Genomic DNA, 21,707 nt, shown 5'->3' with positions numbered 1-21,707 from the left:
GCTATGGCAATTCCATTTTCTGATACCAGCCCTGCACACATGTGCTTGGTGGGGCCCTGATTCTGCTGTCATTGAAGTCAAGGGCAAAACTCCCACTGACTTTAGTGGTGTAGAATCAAGTCCTGAATGTTAGCATTCAGAATGCTGTATTCAGACTTTCTTCAGGAAGTAGGACCGTACCAACCTCATCTTACCTCACTTTATCTGTCTCCTTGTCAATCTCCAAACCCAATAACATAAAACATTTCTAGTTTCCAAAACCCTGCGTGGATTTGCCCCTTCCTTCCTTCCTTTCGGAACTCATGATTCCTTCTGCCCTTCTCTTTGACTTGCTGTTCCTAAACTTCTGTTGCCCCAAGTCTATACAGAACTTTTCTCCCTCCTCTTGTAAGTCAATGAGTCACTATTAAATCTGTCTCCTTCCTTGAATTACAATTAAGACTGCCTGAAATGCATATAACTTATGTTCTGTTGCTATGTAACTAGGAATTACATTCCTATTTACCCAAAATGGAATTTTTAATAACGTTAATTAAGTGTCTGTCTAAAACTATTAAATTAGCTTGGCATTTCAGTTTTGAACACAGAGCTATTCAGTTTCCTGTAAATTGAATGTTTGCAGTGGTGGTGTAGCTGTGTTGGTCCCAGGATATTAGAGAGACAAGGTGGGTGAGGTAATATCTTTTGTTGGACCAACTTCTGTTGGTGAGAGACATGAGCTTTCAAGCTTACACAGAGCTCTTCCTCAGGTCTGGGAAACTAACCTGAAAGCTTGTCTCTCTCTCACCAACAGAAGTTGGTCCAATAAAAGATATTACCTCACCCACCTTCTCACTGAATGCACTATTATTTATTTCTATAGTGGTACTGGTGCAGCCAGAATCCGGGTCCTATTGTACAGTGTCTAGTACAATCCCCGATTAAAAAGCCATCTCAAATCCTGAAGAGTTTAATCACTGAAGGGGTTAAATACCAAAATAGGGGGTCAATTTCTCTTTCCATTCTCTACCCTGACAATCCTCCTGGAGTATATGTGATTTGTTTTCCAGAAGTCACTTTAAATTATGCCTACTCATGGAAAAAAAAAAAAGTTAAACAGTATTTGCATGATAAAGGAGCAGTTCATTTATTTTATAGCATCTCTTCTCTCTCCCACCCCGTTGTATAGGTCAAGTACATATAAGTCACAAGGCACTGATGTCACTGTTCGGTATACTCAAGGAAGTTGGACTGGAGTGCTTGGCACTGATGTCATTACTATTCCAAAGGGAATCAATGGCACTTACACTGTCAACATTGCTACCATTCTGGACTCAGAGAATTTCTTTTTACCGGGGATTAAATGGCATGGAATCCTTGGACTTGCTTATGATGCCTTAGCCAAGGTAAGGCTCCTCCCCCACCCCACCTTTCATGATTAAAATAAAGCAAAAAATAAAAACAGGGTAATGAAGGGAGGTGCTTTCAGATGTCATGGATCATTCCCCTGAAGGCTTTAGACTCCTTGTCCTCCCCCCCCCCGCCTTCTCCCCACAAGCCCTTAGCAAAATTGTCAAGGCTTCCTGCCAGTTACGCCATGTCCGCTGGGAGCCTATAGGTTTGGCAGATCCCAGCAAACCTAAATGGAGCTAAAAGAAAAGGAGTACTTGTAGCATCTTGCGAATGCAGACTAACATGGCTGCTACTCTGAAACCTAAATGGAGCTGTTACCCCCAATGAGGATTTAGGCTTGTCTGGGGGCTGATGACCCAGTTTTTGCTCATTTGGCCTGAACAATCTTCTAGTAGTGGAAGGTTTGGCTGTTGAACATACTACAGCACCCGGGTAAGTAACGTCTGGTAGGAGGCCACACATCTCCTAATATATATAAGGCTAGGACATGGAGCGTTCTTGGTGAATCTCTTTATGCTTGCTTGGAAGCTGATGCATGTTCTAGGCAAAGCCCCATGTTGCTGATTTTATTTCAAACAAACAAAAACCAAACATACATTGAGATTTGGAGTATGTATATCTGTAACGTAAGAGAGGAAAAAAACGTGCATAGGGTATTATTTTTATAAACCACACAAAGCCCTACTATTAAAAAGCCAGGAAATTTGGAGGAAAAAGGTTAAATTTACAATAACTCTAGAGATCTGGAGATGAAAATCAGACTACCCAAACTACCTTAACTCTACATTCATTGTGCTGCCCTGAGAAATCTAGAAACTCAAACTTGCCCACTTATAACGTAAAATGTGTTATCAGTTGCCACCAGAACTGGAATTCTTTACACATAATTGGATGGCAATTACATTGAGTTGAACCTTCCTTACTGTAATTTGCTGTCACTGAGGGTAGCAGGGAGGGAAGGGAGCTCTTTTTCAAATTGCTGATTAGGCAAATAACATACTTAAGGGTTTTGCTCTCTTTTTATTAAGGCATTGGTCTTGTGAAGTTCTAAGGGTGCACACCTCACAGGATCAGGCCCTAGTGTTCTGTGTGCTGAACAAATACCCAAGTGTTATGAAATGCAGAGCTGATATATCTCAATATAAACCTGCTCAGCTTAACTGCTTTTATAGAAAGTGTAAAGGCTAGCGTGGGGGCACAGTATCACTCTAGACATGTAGTGTATGACACCAATTATTAAACCAATAGTTAATTGTGGTAGGTGCATTTTGATATTCCACCCGTTCCAAAGGAAGGAAGGTAAGATTTAGAAACTGAAGATTAGCGTTCAAATCTGAACTGCTGGATGATTGAGCTCTAAAATGCTGCCGTTTGATCGTGGAAAAGTGGCAGGGAAAACTGATTCCTGATTCTTCTGCTGACCCACAATGCAATATATGGCAAATCCTTCTGCAGAAATTGAGTGCCCTTCGGTGCTTTTAGCAGTGAAATGCGTAGGCTTTGTCAGGAGCCAATACTGCAATCAATGAGTACACTGTTGTCTTCTGGATGCATGTATCAATGGCCAAGAATAAAAATGTCTGTGAGAAATATCTAAAGACAGGGAAATGACAAAAGTTTGTCTGTTCTGTTTTCCTTTTAATTAATTATTTAAATCTGGAGTGTTTGTTCATCGATCAGTTGTCAGAAATTCATCTTCGTCCACTGAAGGGGAATTTTGTGATTGATTCGCTTGTTTCTACAAAACCTATTTAAAATTATTCTTAAAGCAGTTTATCATCTGAGCGAATAATCCTGCATTTATCTGCTTTTTTCTTCCTTTTTTTTTTTTCCCCCTCAACATACTCTAGCCGTCAAGTTCTGTGGGGACATTCTTTGATTCCCTTGTGAGTCAAGCGGAGATTCCCAACGTTTTCTCCCTGCAGATGTGTGGAGCTGGAAGGCCTGTTTCTGGAAGTGGTACCAACGGAGGTAGTCTTGTGGGTATCTGTCAGTCTGAAAGGGAAAAATCATTCAAACTAATCATTCTCTCGCTTTCCAGAGTTAATAAACATAAGAAATCTATTTTAATTTACAGAGTTTAAAGTGCCTCTTTATTCTTTCCACCTTTTATCCATTTTTACTTAAATATGCTCCACTAATTACCTTTTGGGTTTTTTTCTTTTGGTGTTTTTTGAGCCAACCGCTACATTTCATATTGAATTTTGTCTTTTTAATTAGAAACTTGTAAGAAAGAAGCACTGTCCCTTAACTTTTTGACTTGAGGCCAGATTCACCACCTTTGCTCACACTGAGTTGTCCCGTACTCTGCAAGTAACATAATTTAAATTAATAGGAACACTCGGAATAAAGTAGTACTTGATGTGAATAAAGCTGGCAGAATCTGGTCCCTACTCCTTGCAAATTTTTGCTACAGTTATTTTTGACAAATGTGTAAGTTAATACACTTGAGAAATGTATATGACAAAGAGCAAATTCTGATCTTATTGTACATAAGAATGGCCATACAAGTCATCTAGCCCAATATTCTGTCTTCTGACAGTGGCCTGTGCCAGAGCCTTTAGAAGGAATGAAGAGAACAGGATAATTTTGTGTGATCTGTCATTTAATCCCAGCATCTGGCAGTTGAAGATCTAGGGACACACAGAGCTTGGGGTTGTGTCCCTGGCTATCTTGGCTAATACAATCAATGAACCTATCCTCCATGAACTTATCTAATTCTTTGTTGAACCCAGTTATCCTTTTGGCCTTCACAACATCCCTTGGCGATGAGTTCCACTCACCCACCAGCATGAACTGTCATTCCAGTATATTTTGTACCCCTTTATCCATCAACTTCATGAAAAAACTTGTGCAGATACAGACAGACATTATCTTCCTTTCCAAAAGTGGAAACCCATTATTACCGTGTCCCATGGATTATCTTCATTCGACCAAGTTTCTGCAATGCCTATTGTATCAATATCCTCATTTCATGCCAGGCACTCATCTTTCTTCATCTTAGTATTTAGTCTTAGTATTTCGTCTTCTAGCATTTGTATATAAGCACTTGTATATTTTGTCAATAGTCAGTTGTTTGCCTCCATGTGTTTATATTTTAACTGGATTCTTTTATGTGTGACTGTTCCTCACTAGCTACTACCTGCACTTTACCGATTTTATTTCCTATTCTTTGTGTTAGACTATAGAGTTCCCCCTTTAATAAATTCATCCCTAAGGGATGTCTCTGCCCAAACCACATGCTCCTCTGCACCTATTGGCTTTCCCCCAGCCCTTGGTTTAAAAAAAAAAAAAAAAATCCTTTACAACCTTTTCAATTTTACATGCCAGCAGTCTAGTCCCATTTTGGTTTAGGTGGAGTTCATCTTTCCTGTATAGGCTCCTCCTTTCCTCAAAGGTTCCTAATAAACCTAAAACCTGCCTCCCTACACCATCATCTCATCCACACATTGAGACCTGTAGTTCTGCCTATCTACATGTGGAACTGGAAGCATTTCAGAGAATGCTACCATGGAGGTCAGTAAGACCAAGAAATGGCCTTAAATTAAAACTAACTAACTTTAGTGTATCAAAGGTACAATTAACAGAAATGGAAATGCTACCAGGAACTAATAATGGTAGCATTGACTCAACTGCCATATTGCATTTCTCTTAAGTGCATCTAAAAATTGCATTATTAGGCTATATTAACTCTTTTGTACTCTTAAGTGAATTTTTCATGTGAAGGCTAAATGCTCTTTCCCATTCTTGTGTGTTGCCTAGATTCAGCCTTGGCAGTATCATTAAAAACCCTGTTTAATTTTAACTCAAGAAGGGAACGCCCATAAGGAAATCAATTTGAAGTTGGCAGGCGTTGCGGGCACTTAGGACATTTCAAGAGGAGGTCCTAAATAGGACTTTGACTTGTTAACTATAGCAAGTGCCCTCTGGCATCTTGACGTTTGAAATACTTGAAACATATCCTTTTATCCAATTGTGTTCAACAACTGAATTTTTGCAGATGGAGCTCAGTAAAATGTATTTGCCCTGTGTAATCACAGTTTTCTTAGTTTTTATGCAAGTACGGGGGGGAGTTTGCATTACTCTGAAACTTACGATTTTGTCTCTTCAGATCCTGGGTGGAATTGAACCAAGTTTGTACAAGGGTGATATCTGGTACACACCTATAAAGGAGGAGTGGTATTACCAGATTGAAATTCTCAAACTGGAAGTTGGAGGCCAGAACCTTAACCTGGACTGCAGAGAGGTATTTGCAATGAGAATACTGTTTGCCTATAGGTTTAAAAAAACAAAACAAAACACCACCCTAACTATTTTTTAAGCAAAGAGTCCATTCATTTGGTTTAAAACAAAAAGTGAAGCAATCAGAGTTAAACTCTGAAATGTATTGCCCTTCTATATGGAAGTATGTTGCAGCCCTCTTTACAAGATTTAAAAGTTGGTGACAACCCGTGAAAAAGAACAAACTTTGTACATCTTAAACAATACGATGTGTTTGTATATATGCCAAACACATGAAAAGGAAAATGTTTCAAACAGCACTGTCGCAGGGTGGCTGGCCCAAGGTTACTGAAATAGGTCCAGTGCCTCTGTGCCAGAACATCTGCTCCCAGTTGAGCCAATTAAGAGGGCAGGGCTGCCTTTGGGCTATAAAGGGTCTGAGGGAATTCAGTGATGGTGCAGCGGTCCTTACCCATATGCAAAGTATGCAGCTGCCCTAAATTTCCTGGTGCCCTGTGCAGCTGCATGCTGCTCCAGCCCCTGCTCCGCCTCTTCCCCATGGCCCCCGCCCCTGAGGACTGCAGCAGGGCTAGGCCTGCACTCACCAGCGGTGGGAAGTGCAGTGACCTTGACCCAGCTGCGCTGCTGGTGAGTGCTGGGGGGTGCTTCCCCCCTATCCTCCAAGCCAGCCCTGCCCATCCCCTCCCACATGGAGGCCTGGGCGCCCCCTCTCCCCCCACACCCCATGCGGGAGCTGCGTATGGCCCCAGAACAGCTAGGGACGGCCCTGAGTGAGGGTAAAACTAGAAGGGGACCTGCAGAGTGAAGCTGCAGGGAGAGGGGGTCTCCTGTAGTGGTCCCTGATGAAGGAATTTGGGGCTGGGTAAGAAGACTTAGCTGAAAGTTTTGTTTTTCCTTTGGGAGAAGGCAAGCTAGGCCCTAGCATCTTCTCTATCGGCTCTGACAGTGGGAAGAGACTATGCCCAGTGTAATGCTAGGTGCAAGATTTTGTTTTTGTGTTTGTTTTTTTGGAACTCGTGTTTTAACAAATAAACCGGGCCCCAAGAAGGGCTCTGAGCGGATGAGCAAGACTGTGTGCAGTTTTGTTTAAGGAGTCCTGAACAAAGCGAAAAGGAGGCAGAGCATTGCAGAAGCACCGCTGGCCACAAGGGGTGCTCGGCTGCAGCCACTGTGTAACAAGCACCTTGAAATGGTACTGGTGAGAAGTGGGTTGCCATTGCTTCTGTAGCCTTTTGGTATGAGTCCTTCACAAAAAAAATTGCCACTTAAATCTTTAGTTTTATCACTGAAGTTAAATATTTTTGCAGGTACTGTTGCTGCTATTATTTTCTGTCATTTTTAGAATGCCCAGGCCATGCTAGTCACTGTACAGAAGTCTGAAGACATAGTCCCTGTCACGATCAAAGCAGACCCCTAATTAAAGTTTAGGAGCTAAACAGTAGACAAAGGTCAGAGTAGTTATAAGGTTAGCTAGCTCGTTAGTCCTTCTGAATTTGCATAGATGCACAATGATTACCCTGGGAGGATGAATTGTGATCCACTGGACTTACCCTTCAGTATTTGCTAATGAATTAGGAAATAGAGCATTTTTGTAAAACTTACAGTCACAAGAGACAACAGTCCTCCTTTCCTCTCTGGAAAATCTAATCTCTTTTCTTCAATCCTGGCAAGCTGTCTAGTATTCTATTGCAGTTACGGTCTTGATCCTTCGGGGTGAGGATTTGGGGGAGCGAAGTGCTGAGTTGCCAGCATAGCTGCCGCATCTGGTGGATTGTTGTCTGTGATCCAGTAAGGTTAATCTAAGGCGAGCAGGCTTTGCATACTGGTGGGTCTAAACACACTGTGACTAGCATAGAAAGCATTGAGCTGTTAGGTTGTGAGTAATATTGCTTTCTTTGCACCTTCACATGTATTTCTGTCAGTGGATGGCCATCATGACTGTGTTTGCTATAAACTACTTCCAAGTGCAGCTCTGAGATGCTAGTTGGTGGTGACAGGAGTAACTGAAAATAATAAACATGACTGCTGTGCTTATCATTTGTGTTCACTAGCTTGTGGGGTTTGTTTGTTTGTGTGTTAGTTAAACATACATGTCTTGACCACAACCTCCTCCCTCAATTCCCTTTCCCTCTGCTCCATAGAAGCATTTCTGCACACATGCTGAATGAACACTAAATGGTTTGATATAATGCTTAAACTCTCCGCATTTCTTTTAGCAGTGCTCAGCAATCTGCAGGACCAAGCACTACCAAAAGAAAACCAAAGTATCTTTTGGTTTTAACCAGATTTGAGTTTCATCAGTGCATTTCAGAACTTCATTAAAAATATTCCATGTAATTGATATTCATTAAACTTAAGGATTTAAAATTGTGGTGTTACTTCTGTAATTTAAGAGTGTAAACTAATTAAAGACTCTGTTTCCTTGTTTGTTTTTTTTTAATTGTGCCATAAACATCCAACTCCTAAATAATGTTGCATATATTGGTTCAATTGATAGAAAAAGAAGTTCATAGAAAAACCCCTACCATTTCCACATGTTTCTATCATTAACAATAGTCACTAACAGGTATTTTGTAAAAGGCATGCCTTGTTAATGTTTATGTATTCATATACTGTACTTATGCTTGAGAAGCTTCTTAATTTACTGGATTTTGTATATGAGAAGAGAAACATGTCAATTTTGCAAGCATGGATTATAATGTGATAAGACTTGAATTCATCATTCTGGTTCAGTGGTTCCTTGTGCACTTCTGCCTTTTTTTTTTTTTTGTCTACTACAGAAACAGAGGTAAAAAGTAGGTGAAGTGTTTGACATTTGTATTGTTGATGGTGACTCGTATGATAAGCACTGCTACTGAAAAAGAACAGTCTAGTCATTGTTATGAAGCAACTGACTACACCATTTAACTCGCATACAGTATATTAACTGTGCTCCTTCCCTCTTGTTCTCGTAGTATAATGCGGACAAAGCAATAGTAGACAGTGGCACCACTCTCCTCCGCCTGCCCCAGAAAGTCTTCAATGCTGTGGTCGAAGCAATTGTGCACACATCTTTGGTAAGCTGATCTTGTAAAACCTGCCTTGTTCCTTGAAGGAAAACCTGCATGTGGATATTTTCGGGTGTTGTCTAGCACTAGAGTTCGTGAGCTCTCAATCTGGAGGGTCCCGAACTCATGTGTCTGGAGGTTGCGATCACCCCGCCCACGTTGCTAAATGGGCGATGGCTCTGGGTAGGGTCGGGTTCCAGTGTGGAAAAAGGAGTCCTAATATGGAAAAGGTTGAGAACTATTGCAGTGGCATAATGCTTGTTCTGATGCACTGAAGAACCATTAATGTGATTCCCTGCTTCTCAAATTCAGTGCACTTGGGTCTGACAATTAGTTTCACTGATTCAAAAGTAAATGTTCATGAAACATAAAGGGCTGATTCTGCGAGCACTTCCTGTCAGGCATAATGCCTACTGTCATTAGAGTCTCGTGGACTTCAATGAGACTATTCATATCTATAAAGCTACTTATGGGCCTGATTCTGCCACCATTATGTTTAGAAGCATCTTGCTCTGGAACCAGTCCTACTGAAATCAGAACTGTTCATGGAGGGGGAGTCAGAGTGTCAGACTCTGACTCACATGAGTAATGTTAGCAGGATCGTGTTTAGCATCCAATATATTTCAGTAGCTGTACTTTCTACCGCAACACAGTGCTGTAGTACCACTTTCAACATGTTTCGCTCGTGGAAGGCACTGTTTCATTGAAATATGACATTTGCTTAGATTAACATTCTGTTAAAAAGTGGTGGTGGGAGGGGGATTCTTAAATTTGGCTAAAATCCTTTATTTTAATGACCTGCATGGTCCATTTATGTGGTATAAAGCCATGCCTCCCAAAATATATTGGTTTGGCATATAAAAATAAGGCAGACAAGTGTAATGTGAGAAACTATTATTCTTGAAATCAAAGCAAGCATTCAAAACTGTATAGTCTTGCCCTGTCCAGGCCTAATGCCAGCACACAGTATTTTTCAGATTGCAAGGTCTATCTTCGTAGAGAAGGTTGAGAGAGAAAAGAAGTATTTTCTTTCTAGATTATTTTTGAGTAGTTCAGACCAAAGGCTGAGACCTTCAAAGTGCTGAGCACTCTGTCCTGGGCCAGCCAACCACTTGGCATGTGCTTAACTTCAAGCACACAAGTAGCCCATTGACTTCAGTGGGGACAACTCCCATGATTAAGTGCTTGGCTGGCCCAGGAACAGTGCTCGCCACCTTGCCATACTGAAGCCCTTAACACAGAGCAGCCTGTTCAGTGCTGGATAGCCCACGGGCAACTTTGATCTTTCAGAGTCCTTTGTGGAAATGAGCAGATCACCATCTCAAAACATTTCTCCAAACACTGCTGTTAGGATGATGTCACCCATTCTTTGTAAAATAAGTGAACCCCACACACCATGTGGGAGGAGTACTATGGCATCAGTTGAGCAGACCTTGTCCTAAAGGGACCAAGGTCAGTTCAGTAGTTAAGATGTTCACCTCAGACTTTAGAAATCCAGGCTGAATTCCCTGCTCTGCATGTGACCTTGAGTAAGTCACTTAATCTTTATGTGCCTCAGTTCCCCATGTGTGAAACAGGGATAATAACACTTCTCTACCTCAGTGATGACGTGAGGCTAAATTAAAGATTGTGAGGTGCTCAGATACTATAGTAATGGGGGTTATACAAGAATAATAGACAGGTATTGCATTAGGAAATGTTGAAGTCTAAATGATTGATGACTGTGCTCTGACTTCCAAACGGTAGGGGTTTTTTTATTCACATATTTATTTTAAGACTTTAGAGAAAGTTTTAAGCCATGTTTGCAAACACGTGTCACCACTGGAATTTTCTATATAATTAATTTCTGGGTATATGGCTTCAATTTGTTATGAGAGTCTATTTTGGTGAATACGCATAAATAAACCATGTAAGAGGAAGTTGGGTTTAGCTTTTTTGTTCGCCTACACAGAATGTTTGGTGTGATGGTGTTTCGTACAGCAAGGTACTGTGTGGTGTGTGCTGTTTCATAAGGAAACAGGAACAGGCACAAAGTACGGCACAGGATTCAGGAAGTGTGTTTGTCTTGTCTGGCATCATGTCAACATTTATGTGCTTCAGGGAGTAGAACAGGATGTTTGTCTTGGGCGGAGAAGCTCTGCAAGGGTTTATTGTTTGCTTGGTTAATACTATGGCTGTAGTAAGAAACGCTGTTCATCAATTTTATTTCAAAAGCATGTCAAGTTGTATGAGGGGTGAGGCAGGAAAAGGGACTAAAGGCCTGATCAAAAGTCTGCTGAAGTCAGTGGAAAGGTTCCCTTTGATTTCAATAGGCTTTGGATAAGACCCTAAATTCATAGCTTGGAAATCGCATGAAGACAATAGTGTATCTCTGGAAAAGGGAGGAGGTTCTTGACTTTGTTAGACTGTTTGGGTTTAAAATGTACCTACTTCTTTGTATCTATGCTCAGCTCCAGATGTACATGAAAGTTCGGGGAATGGGTGGAGAAGGAGTAACGGCTAGTTACTACTTTTCCTGTTTGTTAATGTTGCAGTAATTGCTCAGGGAGCTTATGAGTTTGACCATCCTGCCTACATATTTACTGCAGCTAGTTAAATGGTTTCTAACTATTCTGTCCCTGCTGCCAAGACTAAATTAGTGTTTTGATCCACAGACCTAATAGAGATGTTGATGTCCCACAGTCCTTCCAAAATCCTACCACTAGGCATATTTATGTGTGTTTATGCCACAATAAGGTTTTTTAATAAACTGTCTTAACACTAATCAGTTTGATGCATTAGAACAGCCTGAAGGGTTGACATGACCTCACTGATGGCTTATAATGGACACAAGCTTCATACGTTTTATCACAGAAGACGACAAACACCTCCACTGGACTTGTCCACCCTTGAACTCCCCTAGTTAAGGGAGAAGAAAGCATGCCTGAATATTAAAGAGATTAAAATTATTGTTATATGCATCTATTAGAGGATATGTAACATGTGTGTATCACATTTTTTTCCATAGATCCAAACATTCTCCTCTGGATTCTGGACTGGTTCCCAGCTTGCATGCTGGGATAAAACCAAAACACCATTTTCCTTATTTCCTAAACTTTCTATCTACCTGAGAGATGAAAACTCTAGCAGATCATTTCGGATCACTATCCTACCACAGGTTTGAACTTGTCTTATTTGGATTTGATCAGCCACACTACAGTCTAAAGAAGAAAAGGAGGAGTTGTGGCACCTTAGAGACTAACCAATTTATTTGAGCATAAGCTTTCATGAGCTACAGCTCACTTCATTGGATGCAGTCAGTGGAAAATACATTGGGGAGATTTATATACACAGAGAACATGAAACAATGGGTGTTACCATACATGCATCCGATGAAGCGAGCTTTAGCTCACGAAAGCTTATGCTCAAATAAATTTGTTAGTCTAGAAGGTGCCACAAGTACTCCTTTTCTTTTTGTGAATACAGACTAACACGGCTGCTACTCTGACTACAGTCTAATAATTCCTTACAGCAACAGAGAAGTAAACTTTATGATGACATAGTTCTTTCATCTTTGCATTCAGCTTGCCTTCTCATCCCATTTGTATAAAGCTATTTTGGTGATGCACAGATAATCAATCCCAGTCATTTATTTAACTATCATTGGAGTTCCTACTTACAAAAAATGTTTTTAATGGTTGTCTGAACAGGACTACTTCTAGATCTGCTGAACATTTCTGATGAAATTTGAAAGCTAAATTTTAAAAGGGAAAAATTTCAATGACACTTTGCAAAAACATCCCCATTTTTTCGCTAACTGTGGAGCAGAAGGGGGAGTTTTCAAATTGTCAGGAAAAATTCCAAGAATGCTTTTGTACTCTTTTCTCCCATGACAGTGTGAGGCACTTCTTCCTGAAAATGGCACTCTTGGCAAAGGACCTTATTATCCCTTTGCCAATTTCCCAGTTTGTTTTTATTGTCATTATAGCCTAGATGCAGTATGTACTGTCCGTTTTTTAAAATATAATGTGCCACTTCTGCTTTAATCATAAACCAATATAATTCCTGATCGCCTTTTCAGCGTTGGTGGCAATATGAACTAAACATCAATTAACATCAGTTTTACACCCTCTTACCTTGGCTGAAACATATAGGTAAACTTTACATGAAATAGAGAAAAGGCTTGATGTAAGCTTTTTCTGTATTGACCATGTAGCTTGACAGTCTTTCATCCCCTGAGTGAGAAACAAGGGTGTGAAACTGACTTTAGTTTATTCATGTAGAGGCTTGAAGCTGACATGAATGCTCTCTGGATCCACTGCATCCAGATAATCCTTTTGAATATTTCTGTAATTTGAGTGCATATCCATTCCCCCCCCCCCACACACACACACAATACAAAATGTAAAAAGTTCACTTAGATGAAAGTGAAGGTGACTTTTAAGAGTCAGCTCATTAAAAGTCCAAATTTAACCAGTGTTCCTAGTTCTTAACTCCACTGACGCTCTGCCCAGTTTTAAGTATCTTACAACACTCATCTTGCTCTAATTCATTCATTTCTTATGAACTGCTGAGTGCTCAAAATTAGAAATCAAAAGCTCTGGAGAACACTCCAGATTAAGAGCCGTGTTATTGCATGCATCCACAGTTATGGACTAATGTCATTATCTTCTAAATACTGTGGATTACTGCTACTTATTTTATTTATTTATTTAAATGAACAGCTTTATATTCAACCCATCCTTGGGATTGGACAGAATTTAGAATGCTACCGGTTTGGCATCTCTTCGTCCACCAGTGCCCTGGTTATTGGTGCTACAGTTATGGAGGGCTTCTATGTTATCTTTGACAGGGCTCAGAAGAGAGTGGGCTTTGCAGTTAGTCCATGCGCAGGTAAGAGAAACATTCCCCATGGGAAATATCTGCCATTTTCAAAACTGGAACTTTATCAACTGCTCTGTCAACAAGGACAATCATTTTACAAGTTTGCAATTTGCAGATAAGTAGAAGCTGATGCGAATTTTCCACCATTGCCAGTAAAGATGAGATCATAGTAATAAGCCAGCACAGCTTGTAAAAGAGTAAAAATTGTGACTTTCTGACCTTTCACTAGTATCTGAAAACATTAAGGTTGGAAAAGGTGTATATAATTTATTAAAGACTTTTACAGGCTTTTGATGGTCCTAAGCAAATGGTTAAGGAAATGTTGTTACCAAGGGGTACAGAGTAAACTCTTGTCACTCATCTCTTAACTAGTTTTTAGGGAAACATAGGAGAGTGCATCAGTAATTCCCCTTGTGGGGTGCCAGAGCCTGGGCTCCATCACAAGCCTAAATGCTCACATTGCTATTTTTAGGCCCACCGTGTGAGCCTGAGTCAAATGACCCAGGCTCTGAGACTTGCTGCCATGGGTCTTTTGTAGCTGTGTAGACATACCTTAAGTGAGCCTAGCCAGCTGACTTAGTTTAGAGCAGCTTCTAAGCTGGTGGGCAGGGAGCCAAATGAGCCATAACTGGCTACCTAACAGGTTCCTCTCTCTCTGTGCCCTGTCGTTGTCATAAATCCATGAAATGTGGGTACTTCATACAGTTCTGAGAATCTTACTTCAAAGAAAAGGGATTACACTTGCTGAATAAGAATAGAATCTGTATTTATATTAGCTAGGATATAAACTGATCACCAGCTGGTGCCGGGAAGAATTCCTCTCTCAACCAACCTCCTCAGCATTGTGGTATAGTAACATTTGTCCATGTTTATTATGAGAACTTGCTTTCTTCATGTGATGTAAGCCACTGTCTAAAACAGGCTATTCTGCAGATGTGGCAATTCCCACATACATGTGAAAGTTGATACATGGCCAAATACACTAGTTACTCTGAATTCACTTCTTGACAGCTTCCATATTATGGATATACAAGAGGTCTAGTAAACGAATTTTTCATCAGAAAACCATGAGTATGCATGGTAAACAGTCAGCATGGTATAAAGAGATTAATCAGCATAACTGGCTTCCCACAGGGGCCAAACCATGACTTCCATAGCAACTGTATTACTGTATTTTAGTGGGACTCTTAAGCCTATTCACCGGCTTAAAATAAACTGAATTACTGATTACATTTCCTCACTTTTGAGAGCTTGTTGAATACATAGTTTCTCGTCCCTGGTTATATAATGAAACAGGGTTGGTGGTTAATGATAGAACATTGATCTGCACTTTGAATTTGCTGGGTTTTATGGCCTTTTAAATAGGGATTAAATATAATTAGCAAAAATTAAGAACTGGACCAAAACCAGTCACTGAACTGAACCCCAAACTTCTTTTGAGGTTTGACTTGGTAAAGGTAAGAACTAGCTTATCTCTGGGAACCTTTCTTGCTTGCTCAACCCTTCAAGTTCTCCAAGATGTGCCAGTCAAACATCCCCTATCAGGCATGCACCACACTGCTGTGAGGGAACTAACTGCTGGCTGGATCCCATGTGCTTTAAGCCTCTGGACCTCAGAGTCTAGGCACTGCCCCATCTTGGAGACCCTAGGCACTCTCCTGGGGGTGCTGATCTTCCTGAAAGCATAGATCCTGTGGTCCAGTTGCTAGTTCCTGGGAGTAGGGCTGACTCCTCAGACTCTCACGCCCCATCCCCCCCATATCTTAAACACACCCCCTCTCAGAATTCCAGTAGTGTGGGTGCTTTGGGGGGTCACAGGTTAACAAAAAACACAAATACAGACTGCACAGGATTCTAACACCATTGCTCTTTAAGTGCACAATAAATACACAGATCTGTACAAAAATAATAAACTCTACACGCATTTCCCTGCCTCAGTTTCCTCACCACTCTGGAGGAGAGAATTCACAAGTTGTACAGACAGATTCCCCAAATCTTCAGACCCTTCTTTCTCACTTACCCCTTCAGTTTCTCCAATACTTGCCTTGCTTGTCTGGGAGAGAGCTGAAGTTTGAGGAGGGTCTGATAGAGGGCTAGGGGAAAGCTGTCAGTTTATTGCAGGAAGAGAAGAAATCCAAACTCTTACTAGTTCAGACAAGCCTTTGAACATTTGAGCTTAATTTAAGGAAAGCTTCAAAACAAGTTTCTTTCATTGCAAATTTCAAATCTGCCTCAATGTTATTTAAAGGAGTATACTGAAGTAGAATTTGTGAAAAGTTCTCAGGTGATAGGCTGGGGAGAGTAGTCCAGATTCTAAAGATCCAGTTTATTTTAAAACTGTTGGAAAAAGTCATAACAGCTTTTGGGGGGATGGAGGGAAGAGGAGGAAGGTTCATAAACTGTGGCTGCCTCATTAGAGCTATTGCAGCCTGTCATTGTCTCTGCAAAATAAAAACAAAGGGTTTTGGATCAGGCCCTAAATTCTCACTCAGGAATAGATGTTCAGATCATATGATTTTTTTTTAATGTTGTTTTTTTGCTTATTAAGCAATGCAGCTCTCATTAACCATAACTTCTACATGTAGTAAGATTCTGCCTTTTAATTTTTTTGTACTAAATTATAAGAATGTAAGATTGTCTCATGAATGAATTATGGAAGAAATATACTGAGTGTTATCCATATAAGAGATAAAAGTATAAAATAGCAGTATTTAAAAAAATAAAAATAACTAGTTTGACCATATTGCTGATTGATCATTTTCTAACCTAAATCTGTCAAAGCATTTTCTGAGGGATTCTCATGGCCAAACACAGAAAGCAGATATACAATGGTCATAATTACTTTAGATAAAAGTTTAATGACTGTAAATATCAGACACCGCCAACATTTAAAAATACAAACCACTGAAATAAATGTGTGCTGAAATTTGCTTGGTCTCACTATAAACCTTTCAAATTATGCATGCATGTATGTTTAAAAAGGAGCACCACCCCAGAAGTGAAATTCTTGCCCTATTGAAAGCAATGGCAAAACATACACTGATATAAATTTGTTGGAATTTTAAGTTGTATCATGGGCACCTATGATGGAATCCTGGCTCCATTTTATACCCTAACATAGCTAAAGTGCAACAGTGGTCATAATTGTTGGTTCATATTAAAAAAAAACTTTTAATAAATTAGACAAATTTCCCTATTTTATTCAGTTGTATTTTGGTGGGATGTTTTTATGCTCCTGTCAGCTGCTCTGACAACCATTTTTGGTTGCCTTTTTGTTACTCTCAAAACAAATTGAGAGATTATGGACTGTATATATTTAAAGGCTACCTGCAAAGCAGTAAAATTGTGTCCCTTTTTTGCTGTGTTAAAATAGAATATTTTGTCTTATTTTTGTCTTATTTTTGTATTAGTAGTAGCGTCAGGTGTGATTTACATTGGTTTTGCTGGAAGACTCCATGGGTGATTGGTGAAATACGGGGAATGACACATCACCCCTAGAAATTAGTTGACAGGGAAAGTGTTTATTATGTAGAAGTAGTAAGAAGGGATAGAAAAGCACTGTTGTTTGTCATACAGTGTTAACCCTAACACATTAACCTGATGTCTTTACCACAACTGTTCCCTGGTTTTTCCAAAAATGTAGATAAAGCATAATTCTTATCCAAAAACTGTGTGAAGAACACAGCACTGATGCAGTTATTCCAAATATCTAAAATACAGAACTATTTGAATTTGCTACTGTTGTAGTTTATTTTAAATCTTGCTAAGAAAAGTCATCTCTTCCCATCCTTCAGCATTAGCTGTTTAGATAATGTTTCTCTTTTTGTAATTTCTCAGAAGTTGGTGGCTCTCCAGTATCTGAGATTGAAGGCCCTTTCACCACATCAGATATAGCAAGCAACTGTGTCGCCAAGATAACCTTCCATGAACCGTTGTTGTGGATTATCTCTTATGCTCTCATGAGTTTATGCGGAATCATCCTCCTTGTCTTGATAATCTTACTGCTTCTTCCACCTCGCTGTCAGCATTGCTTCACTGACAATGATGTAGTCAATGACGAGTCATCGTTAGTGCGTCATCGATGGAAATGAGGAACTTGATCAAAGTCAAAGAACCTTGGATTCTCTTAACACAATTAAGGATAAAGTTTCCAACCATGGAGAGAAAGCCAAGGCCTTCTTCCATATACATTAATCTCAAATCACTGTTCTACTGCTGGATACTCTGCAGGCATATTGCATCATAACTTTTACGCTTTATTTTCTAACACTGATTCTGACCAAAACATTATAAGCTTACTCAAGTGCTACCTTACTGGTTCTGCTCCTCAATAGCACAGCTGAACCTTTAAGATCTCAGTAGTGCTTTTGAAAACAAAAACAACCAAAAAAAACCAACATTGTGATGTTCTTCCATCAGATGCACGATGTTACTCATCCCTTCCTCACAAGAAGAAAAGAACTGTCAAGTTTCTAATCTTAATCAAGCCTTGAATATAGAAAGAAAAAAGACCATAAGTTTTATTGATTTTTCTTATTAATCACATTAAAGAAATACTATTTTCTGTTTACAGCAATTCATTTTCAAACAGCGCTCACAGCGCGGGGGAGAGGGAAAGGTGAGTCTTGTGCAGCAGATGGAAGAAAGTCAGGTCAAGAAGAAATTTTATTTTATTTTCCAAGAAAATAAACTGCTGACATTTGAGTGGGTCTCCCTTTGTAGGCCATCCTTCCTAAATAGATTGAAGAAAAATGGGAAACCAAAACTACTCAGCTTTAGTGTAAAACAAGACTACCTCTGTTAATTTATAAGGATACTTACTCTTGGTAAGTGTGGCGCACATAAAACTGCTCTTAAACCACTAGAAATCTCTTACCACAAGATGCATTTTCTTGACTCCCAAATAGTTATTGCTTAATCCTCCTTTTATAAAATAGTTTTTCACTTAAACACGTTAAGGTATGTCAGCTTAGCTCTGGCATGTCCATCTTGGTGAAAAATATATTGACGCTGAGCGGTGGGAACGCTAGGTAAGAGACTGAAAAGTACTGGTCCAGTAATCCTAAAAATTATATTAAAAATAAAAAACCACTCTGGACCAGATTATTATCTCAGTTGTACAAGCATAAATCTGGAGTTTAACGGAGATCAGAATATGACCCTTTCTTTAAATATTGATGAGTATTTTCTTATAGCTAGTAAGCCAGTGTTGCAGTAGCTCAACCTTGCTTTTCTTCGTAAAGTTCTTGCTCAGTCAATGGGGTGGCGGGGGGAGGGAAGGGAGGGAGGAACAGTGCTAGGCTTAGAAATTCAATTATAGTTACACTTTTTAAACACGACCTACATTTTGTGTCCTGGCTAAAAGTGCCTCTTACGGTGTTTTATTATAGTTTCAGATTGCTGGGTTGTCTGAGGAAATAGCTGGAGTTTGTTTATACATCTGAAAATGCTTTTCTTGGAACTAGGAGTAGGAAATTTCTGCATAGGTCTTGTTTTGGTTTTTTTCTTCTTCTGGCCTTATAAAAAATCTATACTAAGAAATGTAAAAATCTGCATAGCAAGAATGAGAAAAATGTGTTAGAATTAGGCTTATTTTCATAGATTTTTATCCCGATGATATTTCTCACTATAAATCCACACAACTTCCCTTTTATTATTGTTAAAAAATATACTTTTTTTTCCTTTCTCAGTTCTAATATGAAGATGACTGAAATCATGCTAAGAAAGCACCATCTTTGTTTCCTCATGTGAGCTGGGTGACTTGAGTTTTTTTCTTTCACATATCATGTCATTTCTGTTCCATAGTGCACTTTCAGATTAAGTTTGGATTTTTCTTTTCTTGCAGAAAAGGAGAATAAAATGCAATGCACCTGATTTTCTGAAGTCCTGAGCTCCCACCACTCCTATTGATTTCACATAGCACTGGGGTGCTCAGAACTTTTGAAAATGTGGCCCTGAGTTTCTTTATAATTGAAGGTTCATACCATTGAAACAAATTTGCATTAGGAGCATTGAGTTGAAACATAAAAAGAAAGTTCCTTTTTGAGTTTTAACGAAAGTTTTTGCTTTGGAAAGAATGGTGTTTCTAGTTCTTTAATCCAATTCCATTCAGTCCTCCTGAGTTTGGCTTGGCACATAGGAATGTGACTGAAAATAATCTTTTTGGTTTTTGTTAAGGAAATATGTATAATACTCTTGTCATATTTTGTTTTAAATTAAAATATTTTTGACTTTTTGTACAGAATCTGGATTAATAGTACAGGGGAGAATGGAACCATCTTTATTACTTTTGAAGGGGAAAAACTGCATACCCTTGAAATATTTTCACTTTAGCTTTCTGATTACTGAAGAAGATCTTAAGCAAATTATTGGACAAAATTATTGGTATACTTTGTATTGACAAGTTAGTTCTCTCCAGAGTAGTTCAATAAAGTATTTTTAATGTACTGTATTTCATATAAAAGCCCTTCCGTTTGTTTCATTTTAAATGTCATCAGTCAAGATATTTTAATAGAAATACTTGAATTACATAAGCAATAATCCAGTAACAGAAATTAAATAGGCGGTAATACAGTGTGAGTTTTCACGGCATCCCTTGCCACTAAAAATCTGGCTTATGTTAAAGTGCTGTTAGTTACATCCGCTAGCCGAACAAACTTTCTCAGCTACTAAATTGATACTCACCATGGCAGATATTCAGGTGGGTATTGCTTTGTTGCTCTGGCAACAGGAAAAACAATGGGAACTCTTACAGGTTTCAATTGTTAGCCAGCAGCACATTACGAAAATAATGCACTTGAGCATTTTTCTATGAAAGATGAAGCTCAATGATAAACTAAAATCTTATGAAGTGTTTCTTATTCAGGAGGATTTTTTTTTCCAGTTTTGAAATAGTGCTATACGGTATCTGATACTCCTGTTGATTTATTTCAGGGATATTCATAGATTTTTAAACCATGCCTTCAAAAACAAGGTTATAGGGGAAAATAGGTATTGATTTACAAGACAGTTTGTCACTTTTAAAAAAATAAACAAATGTACCCCAAACGAAGGGGTAATAGACCAATATATCCCAATGCTAACATAACCATAGTAGTTTCTGATGCAATGCAGTCCCAATTTTAACATTAAATTTATTTACCAGGCAAATGTGGAAAAGTCATAGTTCATTGCACAGAGCTTCTTTAATTATTAATAAAATTTAGCTGTTTCCTAATTAATTTGATGTGCCATTGATTTCACTTCATGCTGGAATTCAAGCTGCAGCAAGGGAAAACAAAAATTCTGTCTTCACTGTTCTGTTGCTCCAAGTTCAATTTCAGGGATCTTATTTTGGGCTAACTTGCTCAACTCAGGCAGTGACAAGAACAGATAAATATGATTTTGAAAGTATTTTTTTATATATTGTAATGAAGTTGAGCTGACTGCTAATGTTAATTAAATAGCCTACACTTAGCATCCTTCTGCTATAGATCTTGAACTTACTTAAATCACACTGATTTATCAGTCATTAACATTCCAGTTCTGAGCTTTGCCTTTGTGTAGATTAATAGATAGTAAATCACAGACTCCTCAGAACTAAGAATCTGTATGTCTTTTTAAGAAAGAAACACTAACTTCTTAACAATATTCTTATCTTTATTAGTTGAAAGCCAGTAATTGAGTAGAATCCTAAGGTGTTTTCTTTATAAGAGTGGAAGTCTTCCTTGGTATTGATTGCAGGGTATATTGTTTTGGTAGTAGGTAGTTTGTGTTGTCTGTGTGTGAAAATCCCTGGTGCACCTATCCCAACAGCGTAGCAATTCTACGTAGGATTTGCTAAATACAAGAGACTAGATTCTATGGCTCAGAGGTCATCCAGAATGATTGTTCCATTGAAGTGATTTTTGATTTCTTTAATGGTCCCAATACGAGTCTTCCAATTCTGACATCAGCTTTGCCAGCATGAAGAAGCTTGGAAAGGTAACCTGTAGAAATATGTGTAAATCAGAAAAGTAAGCTGCCCATAATTTGTAATTGTTTCTATTGTAAAACAGTTTAAAATCTACAGAATTGGCATTCTTTACATGAATTTCAGGTACAATTTGCCAAAATATTACAAATGATTATAGATTACTTTATGCCTCCTATAGGTTCAAGTTAAGTCAGACTCTACTCCTGGAC

The 21,707-nt window shown here is 39.0% G+C and overlaps 1 protein-coding gene across 3 annotated transcripts in view; it reads left to right on the top strand.

Annotated features, from left to right (window-relative positions):
* Positions 1 to 19,995, top strand: part of BACE2 (beta-secretase 2) — a 60,055-nt gene extending 40,060 nt beyond the window's left edge. Inside the window, exons 3-9 of one of the 3 annotated variants that reach the window (XM_077818317.1) lie at positions 1,169 to 1,385; positions 3,243 to 3,371; positions 5,504 to 5,638; positions 8,589 to 8,690; positions 11,689 to 11,838; positions 13,385 to 13,553; positions 17,382 to 19,995. In XM_077818317.1, the coding sequence (XP_077674443.1) occupies positions 1,169 to 1,385; positions 3,243 to 3,371; positions 5,504 to 5,638; positions 8,589 to 8,690; positions 11,689 to 11,838; positions 13,385 to 13,553; positions 17,382 to 17,635 (1,156 nt within the window). In that variant the 3' untranslated portion in view covers positions 17,636 to 19,995. The remainder of the gene's footprint in view (positions 1 to 1,168; positions 1,386 to 3,242; positions 3,372 to 5,503; positions 5,639 to 8,588; positions 8,691 to 11,688; positions 11,839 to 13,384; positions 13,554 to 17,381) is intronic. The other 2 variants (XM_077818334.1, XM_077818327.1) reach the window with 2 other exon arrangements.
* Positions 19,996 to 21,707: the final 1,712 nt, after the last annotated feature.

This window comes from Eretmochelys imbricata, chromosome 1 (genome assembly GCF_965152235.1).
Source record: "Eretmochelys imbricata isolate rEreImb1 chromosome 1, rEreImb1.hap1, whole genome shotgun sequence".
Lineage (NCBI taxonomy): Eukaryota > Metazoa > Chordata > Testudines > Cheloniidae > Eretmochelys > Eretmochelys imbricata.
The sequence above is the reverse complement of the archived record's forward strand: the minus strand, read 5'-3'. Positions and strand labels throughout refer to the sequence as shown.